General features: G+C 43.7%; 1 protein-coding gene across 17 annotated transcripts in view; it reads left to right on the top strand.

The window, feature by feature from the left end:
* The window catches only part of CELF1 (CUGBP Elav-like family member 1), a 66595-nt gene that overhangs the window by 22430 nt on the left and 26569 nt on the right, over positions 1-17596 (top strand). For 10 of the 17 annotated variants that reach the window (XM_052652632.1, XM_052652631.1, XM_052652628.1 and 7 more), the window contains exon 2: positions 9812-9852. In XM_052652632.1, the coding sequence (XP_052508592.1) occupies positions 9812-9852 (41 nt within the window). Of the gene's footprint in view, positions 1-9811; positions 9853-15424; positions 15577-17596 lie in introns of all 17 variants that reach the window. The other 7 variants (XM_052652636.1, XM_052652635.1, XM_052652638.1 and 4 more) reach the window with 1 other exon arrangement.

Below are 17596 nucleotides of genomic sequence, written 5' to 3'. Positions count from 1 at the left end.
TCAAGCCATGCTGAACACGTGCCCTGATGGGCTGAAGTAAAGGTATGATTTTCGTATCTCAGGGAGCATCTGCACGGAACGAAGTGGCTTCTGGTTTTGTAGAATTATGACCTTAACAGAGAGAGGCTGCGTGGAGTTTCCTGCTTTCCGACAGAAGAGGACACGCCTCCTGAGACAAGGCCGTATGGAGGCGTCCTGCTCGAGCGCCACGTGCTGAGGTTGAGGTTGGGGCAGGTGGTGCAGGCAGGGCTCCTGGCCGCTTGGTCAGGGATTTTGGAGATGGTAGGAGTTAGATGCTAGGCTGTGGAAGGACCGTTGAATGTGATGCATATTGGGCATGTTTGCCTAAGAGTTGAAGTGAGCTCAGTGAGAGACTATTGATGTATTTGGGAGTGTGGGGATAAGATAAGGGAAGAGATAGGAAGACGCTGACTTCAATGATACCTCAAATTTGATCTTAACCTCCTGAGATTAGGAAGAAGGAGACAAGATACGGTGTGAGAAGCAGGATTCCAGATCCCTGGCCTCACTTGTTCTCTAGAGACTTCAGGTAAGGTACGGCAGGACTGTTCAGTTGAGCCCCTCAGTTGTGTCGACTCTCTGTGACCCCATGGACTGCAGCACACCAGGCTTCCCTGTCCTCCCAACTTCTGGAGCTTGCTTGAACTCATGTCCATTGAGTTGGTGATGCCCTCCAACCATCTCATCCTCTGTCGTCCCCTTCTCCTCCCATCTTCTCCTCCTGCAGGACTGTAGGATTTTTCTATTTAAGCTTGAAGCTGTTTTGATCCCTTTTTGAGATACTAGGCCAAAAGCTGTATTTATAGAACTTGTTTTGACATATTATCTCACCCTGTCCCTAGCCTTCCTTACTGGAATCCAGCTAATGTTGCACTCTGCCTGGCAGGAAGGATTGATTGAAGAAATGTACACATATATATACAGCTGAGTGATTGAAAATAGCTCCAGACTTTGTAAATAGGCCGGCTATAAGGTTTGCAGTCAATTAAGTTGCTGGAATAACTTCACATGGTGTAATTCCTCAGCTCACACGTGGTGGGTGTACTGCTGGTTCACCTGGACATTGGCTGTTTCCACATGTTTCTGGAAAGCAGGAAAAAAAATAGAAAACAAAATGCTTGGTTTGTAACAGATTGAGTTAGGATTTTTCTTTACTTTGTCCCTCATAACTTCCCAGAGTTTTCTTTAAAAAAAAAAAAAATTCTGTAGAATAGATACCACGTGTCCATATGTGGGTGATTCAGTCAGTATTCCACTGCTGCAACCGTGCTAGCAATGTTTCTTCATCTTTCGAGAGATGCTCTATTCTGTTTTATAAATATTCTATTTATTCTTTTTTTTTTCCTTTGGTCAAACTGCGCTGCTTGTGGGATTTTAGTTCCAGGGATTGAACCCAGGCCCTGGCGGTGAAAGTGCCCCTGGACACAAAGGAGTTCCCAGTCCTCTCCTGTATAAATACACCCTCCTGATCAGTACTTAGTGGTACACTGAAACTACCTTTTCTGTTTAATAGCTACAGAGGTATTGTGTCTCTATACTACTGGCAACCCACTCCAGTACTCTTGCCTGGAAATTCCCATGGGCAGAGGAGCCTGGTAGGCTATAGTCTATGGGGTCACAAAGAGTCAGACACGACTGAGTGACTTCACTTTTCACTTTCACTACAGTTTATTTAACCAGGATCCAACTGATAGGCGTATGTGTTTCCCTTTTTTTTTTTTACTGTTATAAACAATGTCCTTATGAATGGCCTTTTGTGTATGTCAAGTATAAGTTTATTTGGAGGCTGTATTTCTGGAACTGGAGTTGCTGGATTCAAAGTACATATATAGTTGTCAATATTGATATACATACTTAAGATCAATTTTTATATTTTGCAAGTGATGTCTGTTGAAGACTAGAAAGATTTTTAAAAATTTTTATTAAAGTATATTTGATTTACAGTGTTGTGCTGATTTCTGCTGTACAGCAAGTGATATATATATATTCTTTTTCATATTTTTTTCTATTATGGTTTATCACAGGACACTGATTATAGTTCCCTGTGCTGTATACAGTAGGACCTTGTTGTTTATCAGAGTAGAAAGATCTTAATGCAGTGGCAGTCAAACCGCTAGCCCAAACAATTACTGGAATGAAGAGCATATGACCTGAAAGGGAAGATTTAAAGAGACCGTCCTGAGATAAGCTGATCTGTCAAAACCAGCAACCATTATTGCTGGAGAAGAGCCACATTGCCTAGAGCAGGCAGGTGTAGCCCCTCCTTTTTTAAAGTTTTTAGGAAACATGGTGATGGTAGCTGAATCTGTAAGCCAGATATATTTCTTTTACTCTCAAAATGTTAGTTTCACCCATTTATGATCTCTGCCTTAGAAAAACATTTGTGGTCCATATCTCATTCAGTCCTTGTCTCTTTCACCTACTCAGGTGGATGTCATGAGACCAGTCACAAGAATCAGCCAATAAATTCCAAGTAGTTGTTATACCTAAAGTTTAATAATCACCTCAGAAAATAAAAGCAAACTAATATTTTGAGTGTGCCCCCTCCCCCCACAAAAAAAACACATTTTGCAAGCAGGTGTATTTTTCCAAATAAAGCCCTGTGAGTCCAGAATGTACAAGTTTCACTGGCTGGCTGTGGAACCTGCGTCACTCAATCTGGTATCTTCACTTTAGTTTCCTCGTCTGGAAAATGGGACTAAAAATGCTGAAGAATCTCTTTTGAGCACCCAGAAGATTAATTATAAAGTCATCTCCAGAAGGTTGTGTATTACAGAAATGACTCTTCAGAGACATCAAGATTATAAGGTAATTTAAAAAGTAACTCTTGACAGTGTTTTAGGGGAAAAAATCAGTCACATTCTGCCTACATGGTACTAACATATGGCACAGCCCTCATGAGCTGCACAAGTGGGCTGAAATCAAAATGCAGTTGGAGAGAGGAGCAGCAGTGACTCACTAGATGAGACAGATATGGCCTTACGGCAGGGCAGGGGAACCAAGGCGGAACTGGTGGGCTCCGAACATGCCAGATTTCAGCAGAGGATACACGAGGATTCCAGGGCAGGAGAAGGGCTGAGCCCCGCGATTCGGTGCTCCTGCAGTGAGTCAGGCCCCGCGGCCCTCTCTCCCCAGTGCCCCGACTTCTTCCACACCGTGGGGACCCTGCGCTGCCTCGGACTGCTGTGTCTTTGGAGGTGGAAGCCACTTGGGGCTTCCCTGGTGGCTGAGATGGTGAAGAAGCCACTAGGCAAATATTTTAACACTGTTATCACTGGAACATCGGGTTCAAACTAGAAAGACATGTAGAAGAGTTAGCAGTTCTGCCCGGAGAAAGCTACACGGAAGCTCAGCCACCATATGTCAATTGCTCCTGCTCCATCAGGCAGTTCTGTTGGCCAGGACTGACAGTGCTGCCAAGGAAACAGGAGGAGCTGAAGCCAGAACGAGATTCTTATTCACTGCCCCCACCCTCCCCAAACAGAGAGCTGGGTGGGGAGGAGAGGGGAGTGCTTAATGGGGATTTGAAAATTACTTAGAGATAGAGGTACTTGGGGAGGAAGTATGAAGAGGTGTGTGTTGTTTTTTTTTTTTTTTTTAAATGTATGTTGCATTTCCTGTCTGCCTCACCAGAGCACCTCCAAAATGGAATGGAGGTGAACTCTTGTTTCCATGTGTATGTAATCATGTGAGAAGGTCATGTGACTCAACAGGAGATGAAACTGCAGATCAGGGGAAGGAAGAGCAGAGCCCAGCTCACCACCATGCAGCTTCTTTTTTTTGGCGCCGTTCTGTTTTGTGGACCACTTTTTGTAACAGTTTCAGAAGATTTAATCATTATGTTGGCTTTGTCAAATAGATGTTATATTTATTGATTTCTGCATACAGATGATATTGGCAAAGTCAGGCTTTATACCAATTCTGACTCTTAATTCTTAAATATGTGCTACTCACAAGAAAATGTTTATAACTATCATGTTTTCTTTTTTTTTTTAAGTGTTGCTATATTGCATAATAGTGTTAACACTACTGAAAGTGAAAGTGAAGTGGCTCAGTCGTGTCCAACCCTCAGCGACCCCGTGGACTGTAGCCCACCAGGCTTCTCCATCCATGGGATTTTCCAGGCAAGAGTACTGGAGTGGGTTGCCATTTCCTTCTCCAGGAGATTTTCCCAACCCAGGGATTGAACCCGAATCTCCCGCATTGCAGCAGACGCTTTACCATCTGAACTACCAGGGAAGTGTATACTAAAAAATGGTTAGATGGTAAATTTTTTGTTTTGTTTGACCCTGCTGTACCTCACAGCATGTGGGATCTTTGTTTCCTGACCAGGGATTGAGCCCACGCCCCTCTGCATTGGAAAGTCCCTGTGTATGTATTTTTTACCACATTTTTTTGTTTTCAAGCTGGAGAAAAGTTGTTGCCTCTAAAGAAAAGATGAGCATACTGGCCAGTGGTGAAGGAGATGAGGTCGAGATCTGTTTATAAACTTCTCTCCTAGGGTCACAGAGAGGACACACACAGATGACTCAGTCAGTAAAGAATCAGAAATCCCAAACTTGAGTCTGAATCATGGAAATAGTAGCCACAGAGCAAGTGTCGTAAGGTGGGGAAATGGTTTTTATACACCCCACAGAGAAAGTGTCGAGTTTATCCCTGCTGACCAAGACAAGTCAGAACTCAGCCTGATATAGTGCAGGACCCAAGCTGTTTAACATGAAACAGTTTGCTTTGTGGAAGGAGATGCTCTGGGAGTGAGGAGAGTGACAGGGGGGCATTTTTTTGGTGTTTCCGTGCATCTGTTTAATTTACCTAATCACCTCTGTTTTACAGATGAGCGAAACAGTTAGTGGTTAAATAGTTTCTCAGTCTTGTGTCCACCTATTTGCTGCTGAGTTCTTTTACACATGTTATTTAATTGAATGCTCAGATCACTGAGGTGGGTTCTACTCACTATTGGTTGTGGCATGTGTGCCCAAGGTCCTGGATTAGGATCTGGTGGCAGCTGCCGTCCCCCTGCTACAGGTTCCTGAGGAAAACAGAGCGGCCAACCTGGGCAGACCCCGCTGGATTCAGCGCTAATCCCGGTGGGGCTCTGCATCAGGGAGAGCTTGGTTGGGTAGGGCAGCTCCCAGAGTCGATCCTTTCATCTGGCTATTGGCTTTTTAGGGTTTGGGGGTGGAAGAACATGCAGTTCCAAAGCAGTAAGCCCGACGTTCTTAGTGACCCAGCCACACGACAGGAGAAAGACAGACAGGAGGGCATTGCATGCAATCTAAGAAGTGACAGACATTTTTAAAAGGAGCACAATTTTTGTAAGTCATTCCTATTATTTGTTTCCTCTTCCACTTAGAGACTTGTACAGTGACTTGGTTATATTCTGGGCATCCATTTGGTTCCTTTTGAGGGGGGGTAAAGTTAAGTTCTTTTACAGGTGGGGAGACTGACCCTTAAGAGATGTTAATGAATTTGATCAGAGTCACACGTCTGAGTAACAGGAAGTTTTCACTGTTGCTGCTGCTAAGTTGCTTCAAGTCGTGTCCAACTCTGTTCGACCCCACAGATGGCAGCCCACCAGGCTCCCCGTCCCTGGGATTCTTGAGGCAAGAACAATGGAGTGGGTTGCCATTTCCTTCTCCAGTGCATGAAAAGTGAAAGTGAAGTTGCCCAGTCGTGTCAGACTCTTAGCGACCCCCTGGACTGCAGCCTACCAGGCTCCTCCATCCATGGGATTCTCCAGGCAAGAGTACTCCAGTACTCTTGCCTAACCCCAGTCAAATCTGTCAGGACCGTTGAGACTTTGGACGTTTACCTACTTACAAGATTTGCCTTAGAAAAATGGTCAGATTTGGCTTTAGGGAGCTCAGCATTTACGAAGTCTTTTCTGTGGTTTCTGCACGGGATCTTCCTTATAGACAGCTGGAGTGAAGGAGAGGCTCTGGGAAAGATGGGACTTGGAGACGAGACTTGACGATGGGTTTCAGTGTGTCAAGGGTCCAACCACCTCTCTTTATGTTCCATCCAGCTCCGTTATTGCCTGGATTCATGTGATCTTGAGAGTTACTGTGTTCCTTTGTGCCTCATCTTGTCTGTAAATGGAGATAGAATAGGCAGGAGGATTAAGTATATAAAGGACCGAAAAGCACCACATGGTGTACAGTAAATACTCAGAACGTGTTAACTTCTGTAATTGTAGCCTCTTGTACATGACTGGACATTTCTCCCTACTTTCTGGTGTACAGATTTTAAATACATATCCCATTGGTTTGAGGATGCACACACTTACTGCCATTGATGGCATCTTAAATTCCTTGATTTGTGATAACCTGTTAGATTCAAAGAGAAAAATCTGTTCAAGAAACTATTCATCTCAAAGCTAGACATAAAATTGGTGAATTACCTATTGTTTTGAATTATCCAGGCCTGTTAATCAAATTTTCCAGGAGACCTAGGGTTACCCTGAGGGCCAGAATAGGCAAACAGGTAGGATCTGCCTTGCCTCTGTCTGTCTGCCACCTGAACAGCTTTACGTTTATGTTTATGGGGAAAACACTTCATTTAAAAACATTTCAAAAATTCCTCATCTGGATCATTGTTCCGTTCTTCTTTAGCTCCCTGCTGTATTATTAACATATTAATCATGTCCAGGTTTTGTTAAGAGCACTTGCTCACAGTGGTCAGTTAGCGAGTCGTGCTGGTGAGGCTGGAGTCATGGGTTTAGGCCTCATGCAGGTCTGAGCGTCACTGAGCCTGGTGCCAGCCTCTGTACCTGGAGTCTGCCTCAGTGCACACGGTGTAAGAGCCGTTGGTGGAGATTGAGTCAGTTGACTGTCTGTCTTCCTTTGAAGGACTGTGTTCTGTTCTTCAACATACAGACCAGCAGAAAACTCTAAGAAATAAGGTTCATTACCTTGCCTACACTATGGGAGGTGTGTAGGAGATCTGAGACCTTTCCTATCAGATCTCCTTGTGAGAGGAGATACTGTTCATTCACTCTTGCATCCTTGAAACATGTCACGATCATATAAAAGTTCCAAGATATATTCCAAAACCAAATATAAATGCTTTCCAGATTGTGTGTTGTGGGATAAGTACTTTGTTTTTCAGAGTCCTCTGTCCCATCGACTTACAAAGTATAATTTTAACTCGAGCAGGTCATGCTTTGAACATGTGAATATCACAAGCAGACAGTCCTGCTCGTTTCCCTCAGTGCTGTCTTGCCCCCATCCTTGTCTCTTGCCCCCTCACCCCAACCCCACCCACCTTTTTGGTACTCCTTTTCTCCCTTGACTCTTCTTCTTTACCCCTCTTTGAGACTACTTCTGTGCCTCCACACGTGGTGATTGAGAATATGAAGATAATGTTAATGGAAACAGACTTTGTGGAGCCCCAGGGAAGCATAGAGCAAAGGCAGTTCAGGCTTCCACACAGCTTGCAGTGCATTTTGTTTGGTTCCCTACATAAACGAAAGATGTAGAAAATTCAAACCTAGGGACTTTTCTGGTGGTCAAATGGCTGGGACTCCGTGCTCCTGAGTTCGATCCCTGGTTGGGAAACTAGATTCCACTAAAGAGTTCGCATGCCACAGCTAAGACCCAGCACAGCCAGATAAGTGCGTAAATACTAAAAGAAAGAAAGAAAAAGAATATCAGTTAAAGAAAATCCCTCAAACCTAAAGCTTTTAATTTCCGCATAACTTTCCTGTCTCCCCAAAGCGTTTCTGTTCTTTTACAGACAAGGCAACAGAATGTAAGAAAAGTAAAACTGGAATGACAAAGCTTTTTAGAGAAAACACCTTGTGTATTAATCTTCGCACTGTCCTCCTTCAAGTGATGAGGGCCTGTGTGGAGGAAGACAGTGTGTCCTTTTTTTGTGCGCTTAAGTTTCCTTTAGAAAGTCTTTGGGTGACTTAGTAGGATGATTAATCTCCTACTTATGTGTGTCTGTTTAAATAAATAATTCCGTTTTCCTTCTCTCCTGGCTCTGCACTTAGGTGTTCCTAGTCCCTGCAGGGCTGCCATGCTCGCTGGGGCCTTGACGTGTGTCCTTCCTACTTTAATGTGATTGCTCCTTCTTAACAACCCCAGCCTGCGTTTAGCTCTTTGTGTCCTGGAGGTTCCCCAGCCAGCATGCAGTGTGGGTCTGGTCTCACAGGGTCACACAACAGTAGTGTTTCTCAGCTGTTCCGTGCAATATATCGGGAAACATGACTTTTATCTGGTCTTTTATCTGCCCTTTATATCTTCCAGAATCAAACTGACAAGTAGACATTTAGCTTGTTCTCTACTGTCTTAACAAGCACCCAGAGCAAGCTCAGCACAGACACTGTCTCTGTGCAAGTCTGTGCGGCCTGGGTGGGTTCTCTGTTTATCAAGAGAGATGGACTGTGGGCTCTGAAATTAGAATTCCTCATGTATTCAGTAGATTACTTTAGCTTTTGAATTCCGAGAGTAGTCCCCACCTTGGAATGGCCATAATGATACAGGATTGAATGAGGTGTTATGAACTTCCTCTTAATAACTTTTGATGATGTAGGCAGGTCCAGGAGAGTGCTTTTAGTTTTGTGTGTGTGTGTGTCTTAATGTAAACTTTACATTAAGATGGTTGGAAGCATCATTACTTCATTAGCAAAATTGGAGACTGGTTAAGTCTGTATGAAGCGTCAGTTAAGTATTCATGCACCCATTTTATGCCAGTGAAGAAATGTCTTTGAGTTCAATGAGGGTAGGTAGAGTGCAGTGTCTCATGGTGAGTTCTGGTTCTGGCTTTGTCTTTCAGAATTCTTAACACTTTCCAGCGTAGACTTGGTGACTTTCTGCAGTTCTCTGTAGCCGGGGCCAGACAGAAGTACAGCTGGCAGGAGTTGTAGATGGACTTTTGTAGGAATTTGGGCAACTTTTATAGAATCAGTCTTTACTTGCAAGATTGTTCCATATGTGTAAAAATGAAGTAGATTGGTGTTTTGGTTCCTCTGTTTGCTTTTACCTTCAGTTAACTTCCCCATCTTCTGATTTTTTTTTTTTCTGGTTTCAGTGGTTCACCACTTTCCTGGGGCCATCAGTATGCATTTACAAGGCAGGAACTGCCGGTTACTTTTGAAGAGTTTTATACCTAGCACCAGCCTGTTCAGGACGATTGTTTTGGGGAAATAGCATGGCTTCTTCACATTAATAATACGATCTTTAACTGCTCAGGGCTTGCCTTGTGGCTCAGCTGGCAAAGAATCCGCCTGCAATGCGAGAGACCTGGGTTTGATCCCTGGGTTCGATCCCTGGGTTGGGCAGATCCCCTGCAGAAGGGAAAGGCTACCCACTCCAGTATTCCGGCCTGGAGAATTCCATAGACTGTATAGCCCATGGGGTCGCAAAGAGTCTGACACGACTGAGCGACTGTCACTTTAACTGCTAAAAGGATTATACAGCCTTTAGCTTTGTGGTAGTTCCCACCCAAGAGCAGATGCTAAAAGTGATTGTTTCAGTGACCCAGATGTGCTGTAGTTCAATCTCATAAATTCTAGTCATTGATTTGCTATTTGTGGTGACATTTTGGGGTAAGCATCTTTTTAATAAACCTTTTAGCACTTTAGTTCTCCTTTTCTAACTAGATGGTGTTCTTAAATTAACTTGGAGGTGTTAATGTGATTGTGTGTTGTGTGCTTTCACATTGGGAGAGGGAGTGTTTACCTTCAGTCTTGGTGACAAAGGGGCTTTTGTTTGAAAAGAAGCTATGTATCTGAAATTGTGAGAAATACAGGCATGGTCCACTTATTTTTCTCTCCTTGGTTTTTTAGAGTGAAGACAGTAGTCCAGAGAGGGAGGTGGAAAGCTACAGGTATGGGCTAACTGCTGGGTGGTTGTGCTCTGGTTAGCTTTTTAACCTTCCTTTTTGCATGAGGCCTGTTTTGCAGATGTGAAAAAATTGCCTTCAGAAAGGTGATGGCTTTTTTTCTACATTTTGGGATTAAATTTCCTGTTCCTGGGAAGCTAGATTTTTTTTTTTCTCCTTCCCAACTTTCTCCTTAGCTGTTTACCAAGGCAGGCTTATCTCCCATTTGAACTAGCTTCTGCCTAGTTCAAATAGTTGGAGCTAGGCGGAGGGTGGAGAAGGCGTGGGGAGAGAGGGAGGGCATGTATGTATATGTGCATATATCTACACACAGCAGCTGCCTGGCTGGCTTCCTTTCCCCTCTCCACTTCACAGCTGGAAAAGGATTCGTTGCTCAGTGCTGTCCGATTCTTTGCAACCCCATCAGCTGTAGCCTGCCAGGCTCCTCTGTCCATGGAATTCTCCAGCAAGAATACTGGAGTGGATTGCCATTCCCATCTCCAGGGGATCTTCTCGACCCAGAGATCGAACCTGGATCTCCTGCATTGCAGGCAGAATCCTTACCATCTGAGCCACTTCATAGTTAGAAGACCCTAAAAGTGAAAAAGTGAAGGTGCTCAGTAAGTGAAGTCCTCCCGACCGAGGGATCGAACCTAGGTCTTCTGTGTTGTGGGCAGACGCTTTGCTGTCTGAGCCATGGTGGCTTATTGGAAGACCCTAAGTAAACTAGAACAAAGATGAGGATAAAACTCATTGAATTTCACAAAGATGATACAACCCTCTTGGAACCAGAATTTGTTCAACATACTGATTTTTAAATCAGCACTGGAACCTAAATAAAGCTTCAGCTTACAGTATATTGTTATCAACTAACAGTTATACTTAAATTCCAGAACTAGTTGGGGACCTGAAAATATGACCTGATTTAAGGGGTGGTCACAGTTTGACAGGATGATTTATTTGGTCAGGTGTGTCCCAGAAACTCCGTGGACGTCTCTGAGCTGACACTTTTGCTGAGAGAACTAAGCATAGCAGAATGTCTTTCTGCTCGGACTTTGATGCTGACTGGGGAGGAGATAGGTGATTAAAGACAGGGAAAGGAGATGGAACACTTTTAGATTTCAAAAGTAAATATTCCTCCCTTCAGTCGTGTCCTATCTTTTTAGTGTACCATATATAATTTACAGGCAAACAGTCTTAGATGTAACAGTTACTAAACTTAGTGCTTTTGGTCTTACTGTGATTTTAGATTTGGAATAGAACTTTTTGTTTTTTAAACAATACTTCTATTCCTTCTTTAACCCCCTAATTCCTTCTTTAACCCCACCACCCCCCTCTTCAGAATTTTTTCATTGTCTAGACTCTCGTGGAAACCCAACAAAGGTTTTCTGTTTTAAGATATGCTCAACTCTCACATGTTTGCAAAAAGTCTCCCACAAAGTGAGATGTCACAGAGATAATTAGCAATTTAGGTCAGTGTATTTTTGCATATGCAAAGTACTAGCTTGGGAGTTTTAGGAGACCTACTAATTACATTAGAGGTACTAAACTTTAGAAGTGAAATTCAAGTCCAGAAAGATTTTAGGCTAAATTTTAAGTTGTTCTGGTTGGTTATTTTCAAGTAGTATCAGTTCGTTGCTTCTGAGGGGATATCCAGTCCACTTCACTGTGTTAGGTTATGACTTTTCCCTGGATTTTTGCACTTTTCCTTAAATAGACTAATGACGGAGTTTTTTTTAATAACATAGGCTCTCTTTTATAATTTAGTAGTAGGCTCTCATTTTCCCTATGCTCATATAACCAGACTTCACATTTTTGCCTTTAAAAACACATTTAGGTTATTGAGGTGGAAGTATAAAATCCCTTCACCTGTCATTGAACTCCTGGTTACATCAGTCAAGATCGACAGCCTGACATTTGCACGTTCCGTGTGGGCTTTTTTGCTTAACTATACTTTGCTCTTTCTTTTGACAAATCGAATGCTGTGATTCTAGCATTTCTGTCTTCTAATCCGGTTTTTGAGCTGTTTATTCCCTTCTGATGCTCTAAATGCAGGGTGCGCTGCTCTTTCGAGGGTGTCCTGGATCCTCTGGTAGTATCCACAGGGTTCCATAGGAACACAGGGCAGAGCACCTGAGGGATTCAGGAAGGCTTCCTAGGAGAGATGATGTGTGTGTGTGTGCGTGCATGTGTGTGTGTGCGCCCTAAGGGATTCAGGAAGGCTTCCTAGGAGAGATGATGTGTGTGTGTGTGTGCATGCGTGTGTGTGCATGCGTGGGCGCCCTAAGGGATTCAGGAAGTGTGTGTGTGTGTGTGCATGCGTGTGTGTGCATGTGCGTGTGCACCCTAAGGGATTCAGGAAGGCTTCCTAAGAGAGATGATGCGTGTGTGTGCGTGCATGCGTGTATGTGTGCGCCCACGTGTGTGCCCTAAGGGATTCAGGAAGGCTTCCTAGGAGAGAGGTGTGTGTGTGTGCGCGCGTGCATGCGTGTGTGCGTGCCCTAAGGGATTCAGGAAGGCTTCCTAAGAGAGATGATGCGTGTGTGTGCGTGCATGCGTGTATGTGTGCGCCCACGTGTGTGCCCTAAGGGATTCAGGAAGGCTTCCTAGGAGAGAGGTGTGTGTGTGTGCGCGCGTGCATGCGTGTGTGCGTGCCCTAAGGGATTCAGGAAGGCTTCCTAAGAGAGATGATGCGTGTGTGTGCGTGCATGCGTGTATGTGTGCGCCCACGTGTGTGCCCTAAGGGATTCAGGAAGGCTTCCTAGGAGATGTGTGTGTGTGTATGCGTGCGTGCATGCATGTGTGTGCGCACATGCGTGTGCGCGCTGTGTCCGACTCTTTACGACCCTATGGACTGTAGCTTGCCAGGCTCCTCTGTCCATGGGATTCTCCAGGCAGGAATAGTGGGGTGGGTTGCCATGCCCTTCTCCAGGGGAACCTTCCGACCCAGGAATCGAACTCACGTCTTCTGCCCGCGTCTCCTGCATTGGCAGGTGGATTCTTCACCACTGAGCCACCTGGGAAAACCCCAATATTTAATGATTTGGGTTCTTACTGTTATAACAGATAACAGACTGATTGTTCCTACCCTCACATAATCAAGCCTTAAATTATTGCCCTTAGGAAAAAAGAGAATATTCAAGGCCAAGAAAACTGAGACAGCCAAGCAGGGGAAGAAGAGGAAACCATGCGTGTAAATTTACAGACGTGGTTAAAGAGAGACTGAGGGAAGGTTAGGGCCTTCTGTTGCAGTGGACCCTGGATTTTAGGCCTAGGCTGTGTTTCTGATTAAGAACTTTTAAACAACTGCTTACGGATAGTTTGCTATGAATAACTTTTAATTCTCCTTTTTAATTTCCCTCTGACAGCTGCATTTTTGTATTTCCATAATTGTTTTTATCGTCACTTTGTGACCTTTTTCTAAAATGGAGTGACTTGTGATTAATTTCTGTTCTTTCTTTTCCTACAAGCATGTTGAATTTAATTATACTGAGATAATTCTTGTGACCTGTTTAAAGAGAATTCCCCCTCCCCCCATGTAATAACATTTCCACCTTGTAGGTTTTTAAAACATTGCAGCCTTATCCATCATAAAATGAATTTTAAAACGTTACAACCTTTGACTCGGTAAAAATTACTATGAGGAGTACACATCCTTTGATACACTGGCCAGTACTCTCGTTATAGTTGTGATTCTGATTAAAATAGAGATGTAGTTAGGAGTCATGCATTTTTGGTGAATAATAAAAGCATAGCAACCAGTGGACTTCCTGAAAACTTGATTGATTTTTAAAGGAATCCTGGAACTAGAAAATCTAATTTGATTAACTGATCTCACACAGTTACTCCTTAGTCAGGTGCTCCCCTATAGGAAGAGGCGTGTGATCGGTTCCAGTGCTCTTAGAAACGGACCAGGCGCTCCGCCAGCTCCAGCTGGGGCTGCCTGCTTTCTCTCTGGCAGTCGGGCTCCGCGAGCTCTGGGTGCCGGTTGCAGGCTCCTCACTGGCAGCCTGGTTCTGCTTCCTCAGTTAATAGGGTGGCAGAGAGCTCCTGTCACTTCTGTCTCTATAGGAGATCGGGTGGGCCAGGGTCTCTGACAAAATGGAAAGAGCAGTTACCTACTATTTTAGTTCTAACTTTTGGGTGGTTGTGTCTGGATACTGGACAGAAGACACAGCTTTTACCTTTCTCAGTTAGATGTAGACAGGTGTCAGCCTTTGTTAGACAGACTGGAACATTTAGACCTGTGCCGTGACATAACTGCCTTTCATTATTTTTTGTTTTAACGTCATTCTGTATCTTTCGTTCATTTGTTTACCTCTTTACATAACTTCTTTTTTTCAAAGTTCCCTATATTGTGATCTGAGCTTGAGTGAAGTGAAACCTTTGAGGTAAGGCAACCCTAATGGTAAAAATGGAAAGAAGTCCTGTGAAATTTGGGAGCCTTCAGAGATAGTTTTAGAGTCACTGCCTAAATATTGAAATGCCACCATTTGTTGTTTGGAGGGATGTGGAGCTAAATTGAGAATGAGAGTACCACATCTGCCTTGACTGCTAAGTTTATCTATCTCTGCTGCTCACCCATAATAGAATTTTTCTGTGCGCATTCATTAATCTTGGTTTTAGGAACAGTTTAAAAGAGGGCAGACAGTGAAGAGGCTTGGTCTACATTCCTCTCTCCTTTAAGTATTTGAGCGTTTGTCCCTGGTAGGCCCCAGGTCTTCTTCACTATCATCACTGTGGTGGCTTTTGTTTGTTTTTCTTTTGTTTCTCTAGAAAGGTCAAAATACTGAATAAACTGTTTCTTAGTACTCTGTCAAGAGGCAGAATATACTATTTTTATTTTTTGTTTTTTAAATTTTCTGACAAATTAAGATTCAGAGTTCCTAAGGAAGTTTTGCCTTGTGCTCCCTAAATGAACGCCACCGCAGCAGCAATTCTTAAAGCCCTCACTGCGATAAAGACCATCAAGAGGCAAAGTTGGTCCAGCGCAGAAGGTAATATTAATATAAGAGCAGTATGCTTCTGGTGGCCAGTTCTTCAGCCAGCTTGTCTCTGGCCTGCTTCTGATGGGTGGTCTGAACCATTTAAGGAACTCCTTAAATGACTCTTTGGAGGTTAGTTTGGAACCCAAACAGTGCGTTCATTCCAAGGCTAACCCACCCAGTTCTTTCTAAAACGTTTTCAGACTACATGACGTGAACTGCGCCCCCCTTTTCCTTGTGCTCAGGTAGTTCCAGCTTGGGGGGTTCCTCAGAAGCTGCTCGGCAGGGAGCAGTTTGGAAGATGGAAGCAAGTCTGTGTCTCTTCTGCTCTGTTAGCCGCTGCTCTCTTCATGGGTCTGACACTGTTTATCTGACAGTGCGCTTAGTACTGCTTCGCCAGGGAAAATCACACAAAACCAGCCTGGCGCATCAGCACTTCCATTGTGTGCGGGGCTGAGCCTCCCTCCACATGCTCACACCCCCTGTTTAATCCCCTGCTCCCTGCCCCTTCCCCAGTCCTGCCTGCTTCTGTGGCACTCACTGCTGGCGTCCCTGAGCTCCTGTTTCCACTTTGTGTTTTTTGTGGGGCCCAGGAAGCTAAAGCTGTGTATATTTGTGGATCAGACAAGTGCAGCAAGTTAATATCGTTGGCTTCTGAAGGGGAGAGTGAGGTGATGGCTGCGTTTAAGTTGGATTTCCTTCCAGAAATGATGGTGGATCATTGCTCTTTGAATTCCAGTCCTGTGTAAGTATTTTTGTTGTCTAATATTTATCATAAGTAGAGGACTTGGGCTGTTTTCTTTGTTACTTGATAAAATGAGTCCCTTTGCTTAAAAGAGGGAAGAAAAAGACTGGGTGAGGAAGCCAAAGTCCGTACTATTGTTATTTTCCTATTGTAGTCTGATTCTCTCATTACTGCTGACTTCCTGTAGCTGTAACTAAGTTTTGTACATAAGGATGCATTTGATATATGACCAGCAACATCAGCTCAAGTGTGCTGGGCTGTTAATTCCTTCTGTAGTTTTCCTATCTGATAGATTCTAAGGTATTTTTTTAAACCTTAGATTTATTGCTTTGGGTTGGGTATACAATTTCAGATCATCTTTTGGGAAGCTATTTATTTATGTATGTTTTATTTCTAATGATCTAATTTTTATACTCATATCACAGAGTGATAGCTAGGGTGTATTTAGCAGTGTATACAGAATACTGTATTGATGTGTAAACTAACCCTGAATCTTGACCCTCCCCCCCACCAACTAATTGAACACGCAGCACACTGTGTGGTTTTGGGGACATCAGATGTGCCCCACCCCAAGGACGGCAAACTGAATTAATCTCGATTGGCAAATTGCCTAAATAAATTTTGAACGTAAAAAATGAGAAGCCTAATCAGTTTGCGTTATTGTTCACCGTTGTATGCAACTAAAATGCCAGCCTGGCTCTGAGTTGTACCTGTAGGGAGCCTGAATTCTGGGCTCTGTATAAAAGAGCACACTTCTAACCCTTGATTTGAGTTACTGTCACCAGGCTTCAGAGTACCTTGTAACCTAAGTGAAAGAGACTTAAGTCATTCAAAGCCAAGAATATTAAATGGTAGAATACCCCCTAGATCACAGGGGGAGTGCAAGTCTTTGACATTAGGCCTCAGTGTGCAGATCTGCCTTGGGATTCGGTGTAACAAGTGTGGTGGTAGCAGATTCTCAGCAGTTCTTTGTGGGATAGTTTTGGGGGCCTCAAACAGAGTTGGCTCGCTCATTTGAAATGGGTCCTGCGCCTTCTCTGTAGTTTCCAAAATAATGGTAATTTAGAAGTGTCTTTTTATGAGAGTTCTCTTCACTGATAAAATAAAACTTTAGCAGTAGATTACAGGTGAAATCACAGTGAATGCTGTCATAAAAACTTACTATATAATAAAAATATTCCCACATACCAGATGGACGATCCCTAGAGTGAGTTAGCTGTCTCCCGTTGTCTGTGCATTGCCGTTGCCTGGTGTTCCCTCCTCCGATCCAGTGCTCTTCCTCAGCCTGTTTCCTCATCTTTTACTAGGTCGGCCTAATTCAGTATCCCATGAGATCTGGATCATGGACCACTCTGTAAAAGTCACCTGGAATTAAAAATGCAGGTTCTGGACCCACGCACTGATAATTCTCATGCTAGAATGGGCCCAAGAATCTATTTTAATAGTGTCCTGTGTGGTTTTTATGTACACTGAAATATGAAAACTAATGGACTTAGTACAGTGCTCATTCTGAGTAGAAGAGAGTACTCTGTTAACATTATTATTTTTTTCCAAGAGCATTTGCTTTTGTTTTCATCATCCATCTTCACAAAAACTTTGTGAGGTTAATTGGGCATAGGCTATTGCCCCTATTTTACAGATGAGAAACCCAGCTGAGAGAGGCTATGGCTGACTGAACTGAGGACAGTTGGTATCAACCTTGAGCCTAAAATACAAGTTTGATGGTAGCCTCTTTGTTCTTTGCCTGCGGGACTTGGCTTCCTCGGGTGCCATTAAGCAGTTGTCCCCCGCTCTTCTCATGACTGCAAGCCCTCTGGCCCACTCGCAGGGGCACCACACGAGTGGAAAGAAGAAGGTTCTGGAGAATGGTGGGTGCTTGCCACCTCTTGGATTCTCAGCTCTTCTTTTCACTCAAATTGGTTTAGCAGTTGGCTCGATACCACTGGTTTTCTCTCTGAAGTGACACTGCCTGGGAGTAGGACCTAGCAATGTATCTGTTCCGCAGTTTCAAATTACAGCA

This window comes from Budorcas taxicolor, chromosome 15 (assembly GCF_023091745.1).
Source record: "Budorcas taxicolor isolate Tak-1 chromosome 15, Takin1.1, whole genome shotgun sequence".
NCBI classification, from domain to species: domain Eukaryota; kingdom Metazoa; phylum Chordata; class Mammalia; order Artiodactyla; family Bovidae; genus Budorcas; species Budorcas taxicolor.
This window is presented reverse-complemented; position numbering and strand designations above follow the sequence as displayed.